At 39.4% G+C, this 13,024-nt stretch overlaps 1 protein-coding gene across 2 annotated transcripts; it reads right to left on the bottom strand.

Moving 5' to 3' along the window:
- Positions 1-329: 329 nt before the first annotated feature.
- Positions 330-7,600, bottom strand: LOC148077706 (voltage-gated potassium channel regulatory subunit KCNG4-like). Of its 2 annotated transcripts, none has more exons than XM_087794408.1 (4): positions 7,474-7,600; positions 7,257-7,325; positions 4,735-5,572; positions 330-2,097 (listed from the first exon to the last, which is right to left on the bottom strand). In XM_087794408.1, exons 3-4 carry the CDS (start codon positions 5,491-5,493, stop codon positions 1,258-1,260), a joined length of 1,599 nt encoding a protein of 532 aa, XP_087650534.1. In that variant the 5' UTR covers positions 5,494-5,572; positions 7,257-7,325; positions 7,474-7,600; the 3' UTR covers positions 330-1,257. The 2 variants fall into 2 exon arrangements, with proteins under 2 accessions (XP_087650534.1, XP_087650533.1); XM_087794407.1 differs by having other exon boundaries at positions 7,257-7,331.
- Between the last annotated feature and the right edge of the window lie 5,424 nt (positions 7,601-13,024).

The following is a 13,024-nucleotide window of genomic DNA, read 5'->3' on the forward strand; positions in this document are numbered from 1 at the left end:
AAAATCTCACCTGTGTGAAGGTCTTCAAAGACACCTGTTTGACACTCTTAAGTTTAATAATATTCCAGAGAAGTATTAATGACTTGAAAGGGTTTTAATTTGGAAATATACATGACACCCAATACATATGTTTATGACAAATTGATCATAAGATATAGATGAAAACAGCATTATGTTACATTACAAATAAATAAAATAACATAAATGCAACTATGAAGTAAATAATGTGTTCAGTGAAAAAAGTATTAAAAAAAAGAGTTAGAAAGAAGAACTGTTCTTTGGTCGATTACAGCTGAAAATGTTTGAATGCTTTGACTATTAAACGGTATATTCGTTTGGCTTAAAACTGAAGTTGCTTCAATGCACAACACACTTAAAATTCATTCAATTCAAAATTCACAGCCTCAACCTCTGTTTATTTACATCTTCACAAAAGTTTTGTAGTTGAACAACAGAACCTGATTGGCATCTGGCCGTCAGGAAGCTTCTGAGGAAAACAGTTTAAATACATTCAGATGGACGACTAAAAAAATATGCAGCAGCTGAATGTTTAGAAATCAAAAAGACATCTGTTAACTCCAGCTCTCTCATGGTTTATTAATTCGAGCGTTCATATTTCCATATAAATGACATGTCCGCTCACATGGCTGCAGAAGTGTGTGTATATATTTTCCAAATAAGAGCAAAAACAAAGTTGAAATTTAGATAAAAATATGAAAGTCACCATTTGAAACCTCCTCGAGCTTCAAAATTAGCTTTTTTTTTAACCTTTTTTATATTCTCCTGCAATTTATTCTCAGCAGTTAAATTACATTTGTGGAAGCTAATGAGTTCAGGTTCATTTTTATTTCCAAACGAGACACAAAGCAGAATATTTACAACAAAATGATTATCAGTGTCACTGAGCAGCAGTTATATCAACAGCAATAAAATATATCGCCATGACCGAGTCAAGGTAAAAAAAAAATGGGAAGATCAACGTCTCTAATGTGACGATTATGGATGTAGATTCTGGTGTTGTCATGGCTGTTTGAGACACCTTGAGACATTGATTCTCAGCAGGAAGTTGCTGCGGTCTGTGGAGTTTGGATGAGTTGCAGAAAGTGAAGTACTCACAGCACAGACAAGTGAAGGTTAAAGGGTTTGTGCGTGACAGTGAGTTCCCATAATCATTGGCAGTTATGCACTTTAAGAAAAATATATCACATTGACCGTCACCTCGCCCAGTCTTCTGAGGCTAAGTGGCCAAATGGCCCCTCAGAACGCAGTGGATGGAAGACTTGATTGGTGACCCGGCTTTGACATCAGTCCGTCATCGTCCGCCCTGGACTCGCTGAACTTCTCAGCCGTCAGGTCCACGTTAGAGCCGCTCCTATCTGACTCAGCAGCCATTTCCTCGCCTCTCTCCTCCTTCCACAGACGCTTGTACTCCTGCTTCAGCTCCTGGTACGAGCGCGAGAAGGTGTGGAAGATCGAGGTGGCGGGAAACGCCATGATTAGGATTCCGCTCAGGATACTAGTCAGTGCGACTATCTGTCCAGGGATACTTCGGGGGACCATGTCTCCATATCCGACCGTAGTCATGGAGATGATAGCCCACCAGTAGGAGGCCGGGATGCTACTGAAGCTGTGATGTGGGTGAGTGGCGGCGAATGGTGCCAGTTCGCTCTCGGCCAGGTGGACCAGCGGTGAGAAGAGCGTGACGGCAACGCAGACGAAGAGCAGCAGCAGCCCGAACTCCCTCATGCTGCGCTGCATGGTCAGCCCCAGAGTCTGCAGGCCCAGAGAGTGGCGCGCCAGGCGCATCACGTACAGAATACGAAGAGCCCTCAGAAGTCGCAGGATCAGACTCAGCTTGTCCAGGTAGCCCCTGCCGTGGCCCATCACCGCCTCCTCCTGCGACTCTTCCCTGATGTCGACCACCAGCGAGACGTAGTACGGCAGGATGGCGATGGCGTCGATGACGTTCAGGGGACCTCGGACGAAGGCCAGCTTGCTCTGCGCGTTGACGAACCGCAACAGAAACTCCAGGGTGAACCAGGCGACACATATGGATTCCACCACAAACATGCTCTGACACTTCTGGGAACACTCCCCCTGTGGACACATGGACAACACACACTTCAGAGATGTTCCAACTAAATGACACGTGAGAACACATCCCACTGGAGAACTTTTTTTTCCTCTGTAAAAACATAATTAAAGGTCATTAAAATGGTTGACTTTTCTTTCTCCCATTCTAAACCCACTCTCTGATTATGATTGAACTCACATTCTTTTTAGAATCTAAACTGTCTTCACACAAGTCCAAACCACAATAAGTTTGTGTGGGCGCTTCTGTCTGAAGTTGTCTTTGATTCTTCTCCAAATATAACAAATATAACTCAGTGGATTTAATATTATAGACTGTTGAGTGAAATGAACATTTTTTAAATCAAAATAATATATACATAATGTATTATTAAAGAAGCTCAGGGTAATAAATATTCTCTACATTTCTGATCACGAAAAAAATAAAAATAATAATAATAACTACAAAATATAATACGCATTTATGGGGATTTATTGTATTGTCTCAGGGTCAAGGTGACCCCGGTGGCTCGAAAACAAATGTGTTTGTGGTATCCCTTGTGTTGTCTCTGGGTGAACAACCTCCCTGGCTTTCAGAAATACATATACACATGCAGTAATACCTCAACATATTTTCAGGCCTTCGGGTGACCTTGACCCTGAGACAATTTGAGGGATAAATATGGATGGTATATTCGTGGATGGCAAAACAAAAACAACCATAATTATTCCTGAATTAGTTTTAAGATCAAAAGACTACTATGATGTTATTTATTCGAGAGATAATTACTGGGACATCACAGAGATAAACCCATCATACACACACTCACAACTCAGTACAATTGAGAGTACTCGATCAACCTCTGTATGCATGGCATTGTGGGAGGAAACCCATAGTAAACCTACTCAAGCATGAGAAGAACATACAAGATGTTTGTAAAAAAAAAAAAGAGCAAGCTGACAGAACCGCTGCAGATATCTCACTGTTCATTTAACGGCTTCTCAAAATCTGTCAAAACAATATAGACTTTGAGGAGCAAAGAATAAGATACATCCCTACGCTGAAACGGTCAGAGTGACATAAAAAGGGAAAAGATTACAGCCTTGCACGCTGCCGTGCTCTTTCACCCGATGTAATGATAGCTTTTAATCCTGCTGGCAAGGAAAGATTGAGGGATCTGACACAGCATCAGATACACCATTTTATCTCAAGAGAGCAGGGCGTCTGAAAGTGGATGAAAGGTGAATTTTAGTTTGCACAGATTTTAAAAATAATAATAATTTAACCTCCTAAACTCCCAGTTCTGAGCTGGACTGAAATGCATTAGTACGATGAGAAAGGTCTTGAAAACAGAAAATGAAGACTGAAAGCATAGCAACTCTTGCAACAAGCAAATATTTGTGATGTGCCATCTGTTGTTCTACAGCTACATGTTTGAACAAGGTCATTGCAATATAAGCATGTTTGTTGGATTACATTTTCTTTTCGTAGCTTTTGAAAATGTACAGAGATCATGTTAGTAATAAGTAAATATAAATCATATAAATGAAAGATTCTTTCATCCAGGAAATGACAGATTCTAGATTTAATATTTGACTTGATGCTGCGACTTGTACTCTACAAGTCCAGGCACCGATGATTTGACAAGTGTGAGTCTGAGCAGCTGTTTAAGGTTTATTGAAGAAATTCCACTTCCCATTGTATTTAGACATTTATTTCAGAAATCAAATAACTATGGAAACTCTTACTGTTGTCCGGCATACATTTTTTCATCCACATTTTGGGGCGGGGGGGTTAGAATAATAAACAAATAATAATCAACATTCTACTGGAAGCATTTTAAAATGTTTACCAGTTTGTTGATCATTTCTATTACTTATTGGCTTAAAGTGCAACTAACATAAAAAGCCAACTCTCCTGACTTACATGTTTCAAATGTTGTGCTTCCTCTTCAAGATGCAGAAATAATGACCATGTTTTGTTATTGTTAAAGTTATTACTTTATAAAGTTCTACCCTGTCTGAAATCTTGGCGAACGAGAGGTTACTAGAGCAGAATCTATTATGACCTAATAATGGCTTCACTCCTCCAGCCAGCTATAATCACACCGCTTTCTTTATACAAAGAGTCCGTTGGAGGTGGAGACTTCCTGGATTGACGATGCATGGTGACTAACCTCAATGCTTGACCAATCACATCAGAGTGGGGGTGGTTATTGTAAACTCAATTTCAAAGTGTATTCAGTACAGTACTTAAGCACATTTTCTAATGTAAATATTTGTATGTAAAGAGAGTTTTGTACAAACAGACACATACTGATGATACAATGGAGGTCCAACATATATTTAAGAGACACTTAAATCAACACATTAGTTGATCTTTACATAATTTACTTTGATTCCGTATGAGACTTTTTTGTACACAGAGAGGCTGTTTTTCTGTCTGAAAACTTGACATTTGAATTTCATTTTGAACCAGAAAATAATGTTATGATACCTCAACTAGGTATATAAGGGAGCGACTATTGTGGCTCATATGTATATATATATTTTAATTAAAGTAATTTCACTGTTTTAAAATAGTAGAAAGGTCGCAGGAATTTGAGATCTGAACTAGACACGTCTCTGTTTGTACTACAAGTGACATAAATCCTTCACACTCACCCTTGTTTCTTCATTCCTGAGGTCGGGCATGGTGCTGATGCACAAGCTGATAACAGTGACCAGCACCATGATGACGGAGAGGCAGGCGAACAGCTTTCCAGCAAAACCCGAATGAGGGTTTTCCATCACCTCTCGCAGCACCCAGATGAGTTTGCGACGCCCCTTCTCGGCCTCCGCCGTTGTTTTTTTTAGATTAATCCTCTTCTGTCTCCACTCTTCCTCCTTACGTTCTCTCTCGGCCACCTCTTCCACTCGGGTTATCATGCGACGGCGACAGCATCGCTCCATATGACCTGGATCCAGTCCCCAGTAGTCGAGCTCGTCATGCAGAGACACGGCACACAGTTCCCGGAGCAATCGCAACTTGCCGGCAGCCAAGAAATTGAGAATGACTCTGAAGGCCGTGGGGTTGCGGTCGAAGAAGTACTCCTGGCAGGTCTCATCGTAGTCGTCACAGAGGTGGGCGATCTCCTCCGGGGTGGTGCAAGATCTCAAACGTCCCAGTCGACTCTGAGGGAACTTCTCCAAGGTGCTCCAGGGGAATGTGTAACGGTTTCCGCCCACGTTGATGAGAACCTGAACAGTGTGATCGACGACGCACGCGGCCTTTGGATCGCGGTGTCGCTGCACACGCTGGAAGTAAACTCCCTTGACGGTCTCAGTCTCGGGTATTTCGGTGAAGAAGCGGTCGAGGCTGCTGTCATCACTGCTGATGGAGTAGGTGCTGAAGTCATGGTTCGCATTGCTTATGATGGGCATTCTGGCTTCAGGGGGTGAGGTGGTGCAGTTTGTACATGAATTTGGATGGACTGTGAATTCTCAGAAGAATCAAGTGAACCTGGAAACAAATAAGATGTCGTTATTGATTATTTAAATATTGAATAAAGACTTACTTACTTCAAGTATGAAAAGTGTAAATGATAATAGGTCACTTTTTAACATCTTCTTCAAATATAGTTCTGTTGTGGTTGGTTTAATTTTTTATCATGTCGCAGAATTCTCGCTGTTATTTTAACAATAATCTTCACTATGTAACCTTGTCTGGATGGGTTAGGGTTAGGTTTAGGGTTAGGGTTAGGGTTAGGGTTAGGGTTAGGGTTAGGGTTAGGGTAAGAGTAAGGGTAAGGGTTAGGGTTATGATATTTTAAAGTTAAACAAAGTTAAAACCAGAAAATGATAAAACAAGAGCACTTTTCTCTACACACGTTTTTTACAGTATTGCAATTTTAAAATTATGAAACGTTTTAGTGTGTCACTCAAGGGGCTCTCTACAATTCTGACACATAGAAGCAGAAACAAAAATATTTTTTAAAAGTACTGATCAGGCCTTTAAAGAAAATGTAAATAATAGTAGCACATAACATTAGAATGAGCCGGTTCACTTTTTTCAGGGATAATTTGCGTTCTTCTTTATATTAATTGTATGATTATTTTTAAATAGTATAACTATTATTTCAAAAACTCATAAGGATTATCTACATACTTAAGTTCCAGGTTAATGTTAATGACAGTAAATTCAGAAAATTAATTGAGTCTAGAAAGGACACTGGGTTTTATTGTATTGATGAACAATCAATAAAAGATAATTACTTCTATGTAATGAGTCCAAACCTTGATCCGTCTTGAGAGTCTATCTATCTATATATCTAGATTATGTCAAAGAGTCTAATTATTTGACATTAAAAATGAGGTAAATATACACAATTAAAATATTGTTAAATCATAAATTATGAATGGGAACATGCTTGAGATTTACAAGATTATTTTATCCATAGTTTTTTAGACACATTTTGTAAAAAGGTGCTATAAATAATTGTCCTTCCACTAAATTCATAGATGACCTTTGAAAGATCTCCAGCTCTCGTGTGACATCATGGTGTGATTGACCTGGTTAGAATAACCCGTCTCTGTGTTGTAACCAGAGAAGCTTCTTCCTCCTCAGTTCACCAAGAACAGTCTGGTGTTCCAGCAATCTTGCACTGTCCACAAAACATTCACTTCGAAATTTCAAACCCAGTTAAGTGACCTAAATTTCTAAATGAAGAAACCTCAACATGTGTACGTGAGTAAGCTGATCGTGGCATTCGTTCACGTGAGTGATATACACAAGATGATTGTTGCGCATAGTTAAAAAAATAAAAATAAAATAAATATATGTGTTTCTGTAAAAGGGATTTACCAACAATATACGACTAGAATATGTTGTACAAACGAACATTAATTGTTGGACACAAGTTCAATGTATGAATTGTTTAAATTCTGCAGATGATCTTTTTCTCCTAAGATTATATCAAAATAAACGTACAAAAAATAAATTCACACCATTATCAAATATATTATTATTAAATATTGAATCTCTGCCCATGAAGCAACTAAAAAGAAGCCCAACGTGGAGTATTGATAACTATGGGCTACAATAAAGGATGAAGAAAGAGGACATGAGAACTCTGATCTTACTCTTCACTGTCAACGTCTCAACAGCGTGACAGTGAAGAGGAGCAACAACACACACATTTCCTCACCTTAGGGGGCGCAGGAGGGTCACTGATGCTCGACAATTTTCCACTTGCTTGTCCCGAACATTCTCGCAGCTGTTGCTGTGAAGAAGATTCTCACCAGTTAATGGCAAAGCGTCCGAATAATTGCTCTCATTAACTCCCCCATAGCAGCTCAGAGACAGAAAGAAGGAGAGAGAGAGAGAGAGAGAGAGAGCTGGTGTCAGTCTCCGGCAGTTCTCACCTCCTCTGTGAAGTTTGACGTGCGTGTGTTCTCCTCTCCCGGCTGCTGCGGAGTTTTTTGGGAATTCAAATCTATGGCATTTCGGCTCGTCGTGGCTCGGGATAGTTTTCATGTGTGTCCGCCAGAAGAGCTGCTGGATCTGTGTTTGACAGCAGCATCCTCCTCTCCTTATCTCCTCCCTCCCTCCATCCCTCCATCCCTCCATCCCTCCCGCCTCCACTCGCATCACGAGAGCAGGAGTGAGGACGGCAGGCATAACTAAAGATTAGTGTTCCAAATATTCATCCTCTGTTTTCATCTTTAAATGAACTATATGGTTATTATTATTATCTTTATTATAATAGAAACAACTTTTTTCCTTCGCCTCTCTTCCATACTTGCCACTAATTGGTCTCTGTGCTGATCCTCATCCAGCTCTGTTTGTACTTTAAGTTTTCATTAATGTTTTTGCTGCCAGCGATATTAAAATATATATTAATTTTTTTCTATTCCCTGATTTGTCCGGGAATTCTTGTGTTTTGTTTTTCTTGTTCTGTCTCTTTTTCTCTTGTTCAGCAGATAAACTCAGCCTCCTCCTCAGTTGTGTCTTTCGTGAAATATTTGTCAGTCAACACACCTGCTGCATGCAATGTTACACAATGGCCAATATTGATCAAATACGCCAAGCAACAGTGGTTCTCTGCAGAGGCTCGCTGGGGGAGAAAGTAGAGCACAAACCACCTGTATATCAAGTTGGTCAGTAGGGCTGATTTGATAACTTCAAATACTGTAGTTATTCTTAAGTAAGAGTTTGTCTGTTAGACGTAAACTAGGCACTCAGTGTATAACTTCACACACTCATTTCCCCTCTATGCTAGCTAGCAGTACCATGAACACTCACTTGTGAGTTATCGTTACACAACGATATGTTCCAACAAGGATATTAGTTTCAGGTTTTGGGATAAGTTTTCTAAAATTTACAATTTAAGTTCAACCTTTGGATGGTTTGAGAAGTCTAAGTATATTCTTTATTTTGTTATATCATAATACATATATTTTCAGTGTTGAGAGCATTCACCTGACCACCAACTGATTTACAGAAGTAAAGAACTTTTACCTAAAGTAAAGAGTTTTTACCAGGAAGTTACCAGGAAGATTATTTCTTAAACAAATGCTCATGCATCATTTTTGCAAGGGTGCAACATAGGTGTTACAGTTGTAGTTACAATTTTTCAAGACTAGGGGGTGCCAGAAAAAATGTTTAAAACCAACGTAGTGGTGCTTTAACATAAACTGTGTTTGGATAAATATGCAAACAACAAATGCTATTTAATCATGATTGAATTAAATTAATCCACAGTATGCGTGCAATTAATCTGATTAGGAATAGTCATTGTTGACAAAACCAAATTTACATTAGAAAATATGTTTTTTATAATACTTTAGACGGACCAGAAGTGATCACAATTACTTTTTAACCCGGCCCCAACAAGTTACGCACTAACACAACAACAAACAGCAAATACTGTCTGAGCAACTTCAGAGGCTACATTGTGACATTTCGTAGCTGTAGATTCACAACTTTCTAGTTATTTTCTCATGTTGTGTTGTCAGTTTGATTCTTGTTTTATTACATGACATTTCAGTCAGATTACACAAGAAACACATCTATATGACATGTGTAATAAGGATTTATAAATAAGAAAGTAAAAAAACATGTACGGCAGCAATCAAATAGCCGAGGACTTCCTGTATAAATAGTGAATTGTTGACCTTGTAAAGCAGTACCGATGTACCGCTTGAAGCGGCATTTAATTATTAAAACTGGGTTTCAATTCTACCTGATAGCTTTGTTTGTTTTGGATCTTTCTTTCTTTGGTTCTACACAGCCTGACACCACGGTTAAGATTTCATGGCACTCGACTACTTGAGTACTGATGTTCCAGTCGTGGATCTAAAGCCTCTGGTTCATGCTTATAGTTGTACGTCTGACATTCAGAGAAGATTAAAAAAAAAGATGCAGGCTGGTTCATATGCCAGACTGACACACACATGCACTGGCAAACTCTTATGTCAGTCATAATTTGCATAGCCGGCTTACAGGGAGCAGGTGGTTGTTTCTCTCCAGATCTAATAGCCAGAACAGCTGCGAAGGTGACTTGCATGCTCTTTATGTGTGACTTTGTAATAAAGGTTTGTCAATTGGAGGATTTATTCTATCATCATCTCTTTCACACCAATCTTTTGATCATTCAGAAGCATAAACATTAAGATAGATGTTGAAATAATAAAGAAAAACAGAACAAACAAAATGAAAAGATGTATTTGTTAAAGTTGGTGGAGTACCCTGGTATAAATCTATCCACAGGGCAATGCATAATAGACAGGAGGATTTAAGAATAATTTGAATTTAAAGCACGCTAAAATTGGAACACGAATCGCTTGCCGCAACTATTTAGCATGAAAAACGAAGGAGAATATAAATCTTAAAGAAAGCAGACAAAAGGTTTTGTGCTGCCGGGCATCATTGCTCTTCTCACTGCTGACCCAGGTGGATACGTGCCCTCGCCAAGACTGCGTGTTTGTTTTTGTCAGTCTTCTACTCTCACATGACCAACTCAATTATCGCAGAAATCGAATCAACATGAATGATCAATGTTTGGAGATGCTCGAGGCAACGTGGCTTGCTATCCTGGGAGCGTCACATCCAGCAGGATCTTTGTGAGAACAAATGATGCTGTGATAGTCTGAACTCTATTCTGCTTCAACCGTGTGTTGGTCTGAAATGGCGTCATTTGACCTGAATGTTTTGAAATACATAACAAATTCTTCACTTGCACTTAAAATAAACTTTTTAGGCCTTGGTCCAAAAAAAGGTTTTATGCTTAGTCTGACTAGAAATACTTGCCAATATATAGATGTTAGACTGTTTTGAAATTCAAAATGTGGTGAGGAAGGATCTGGTTGTAAGAAGGGAATATCAGAAACAGTGAAAGAAAGAGAAAAAAATAGTGAGAAAAAATATTTATATTTATATTAACTACAATTTTGCTTACCTGAAAATATCACAATAGGAGGTTGATTCCCATTATGGAGTATTTCTGAAGGGGAATCTATTTTATTGTGACAGATATTAGAACAATATTTGAGATAAATGTATATTTTGTGTATATAGAAAATTTAATTTTTTCAAAGCTATCAAGACATAAATTAGCAGTCCTTCATAACAATCTTATTCAACACATGCATGTCGTCAATAATTACATCATTTAAATGAACTTCATAAACCAAAGGTCAGTCTTAACAGAACCAGTACAGATTGGAGAACTGTAATAGGTTGACCTCTGGCTTTCACGGCTGATGAATATCAGGGATTACATGATAATCCACAAGCGGACAGAGGCAGATGAAAAAAACAAACTAGGGAGCATGCTGGGTAACATGCTAGGCAATGTATCTTGTGATGGCATTGCAGCTCGTAAATGATCCGTATCAGTCAATATCTATTTCTACAGCGACTGTTTTTATCATTTTTTTTAGTTTTGATGCCTTTATTATTACTGCTAGTGTAGCCATGGTTCAGGTTCAGTATTACAATAGAGAGGAGCAGAGAGCATGTTAAAGCAACATTGTTTCCATCGCTTTGTGTTTGCTGACCATCTAAAAGAGATCTCTGCACGATGGTGCATTTCAAAGACGTTTTCGCTAAAGCAAACATATCAACACTGGTAACCTTTACTTTACATCAGCGAGGTGACCTTCATGATGTTCCAACCACGGTTTCACCTTGATTTATTTCACTCTCACAGTTACATGAAGGATGAGAGTTTGCTCTCCGGGGGTTAGTAGGTCGTTGTCTAGTTCAAGGACAGTCACAAATGGAGTGTTCTGTTTTTTTCTGGTAGCTAAGCCTGAGACACACATAAAACCATCTCTATAATTGTGTTCATGTAGTCATGGAATTTGCTGTATGTCGTGTGTGACTCTGAGTTTTTAGACAGACAGACAGACAGACAGACAGACAGACAGACAGACAGACAGACAGACAGACAGACAGACAAACAGACAAACAGACAAACAGACAGACAGATTCTTGTATAATGCTTGGATAGACAGACAGTGGGGTGGATTGCTGGAGGGACGGACAAGTGGACAAATGGACAGATGGATGAACGGATGGATGGATGGCTTGACGGACAGAGGGATGGATGGATGAACAGATGGATGGATGGCTGGGGGATGGATGCATGGATGAACAGATGGATTGATGGACAGATGAGGGATGGATGGATGGATGGATGGATGGATGGATGGATGGATGGATGGATGGATGGATGGATGGATGGATGGATGGATGGATGGATGGATGGATGGATGGATGGATGGATGGATGGATGGATGGATGGATGGATGGATGGATGGATGGATGGATGGACAGAGGGATGGATGGATTGACAGAGGGATGGATGGATGGGTGGATGAACAGATGGATTGATAGATAGATGACAGAGGGATGGATGGATGGGTGGATGAACAGATGGATTGATAGATAGATGACAGAGGGATGGATGGATGAATGAGTGGATGGATGCATGTTTTAAAGTATTCATTTTCATATGATAAATATTCCTAACCAATGTTTTTTTTAACTACTTTATCATGGTTAACAATGGTTAAATCCTGATTTATCAGCATTGTATTCAGATAAAAACCGACTTCAATAGAAAATACGTATGTATTTTTTTTTATTGAGGATTTTATTTGGTGCTGGCCTTTCATTTCATCTTGTTTGAAAACCTTAAGCCTCTTGTGCAACTTAATTTCCTGATGGAGCCCGAGGTTAACATAGTTCAGTTGAAGCTCTCGGACGGGAGAAATTAAACCAAACTCCAAGGGAATAGCTCGACTCTCTCAATTTGTGTCGATTCAACAGGGGAGCTGTGCAGCGGAGCAACGCTTGACTTGGCCCTGATTAAGCACAATAAGCTCTCGCAAATATTGCTTAATTAAGTCCCGCTTGAAAAATGAAGCCTTGACAAGTCTGCAAGAGTCAAATGTGTTCGCTCCTGCTTGAACAAAAGTTTTATGAATCTCAAATGTGCAGCTTTGTGTATCTGCGATGTGTGTGTTTCATCTCACCTGTCTTCTGTTCCCTAATGGAATGAGAAGAGGATGATGTCGATAGAGGAAACCTTCGAACAGGAATCAGGTTATTTAGGCCAAGTCTCCAATTACACATATTGACCCTCATACACCCACCTCCACCCACCCTACTACAGATCCTGGACAGTCAAATGGAAAAAGTTATATTGTCTGCATCATTTATTGTTGGTATGGTTTGTTTAATGATGAGAAGTGAAACAGTTTCCCTGCAGAATGTGTCTGAGCTTTGGCAGCAAATAAAGTCAACAGTGAATGTCAACAACAGTCAACAAACATGCCTCCTGACATCACAAACCTCCTCTATGATGCATCAGACGACACTGAACTCTGGGGCTGAATGGCAGAATCTCATTTTGATCATTTTTATTTACTAAAGCTGCCTCATAACTATCTGGACAAATAATAACAC

Source organism: Callionymus lyra, chromosome 6 (genome assembly GCF_982586985.1).
Source record: "Callionymus lyra chromosome 6, fCalLyr1.hap1.1, whole genome shotgun sequence".
Classification (NCBI taxonomy): domain Eukaryota; kingdom Metazoa; phylum Chordata; class Actinopteri; order Syngnathiformes; family Callionymidae; genus Callionymus; species Callionymus lyra.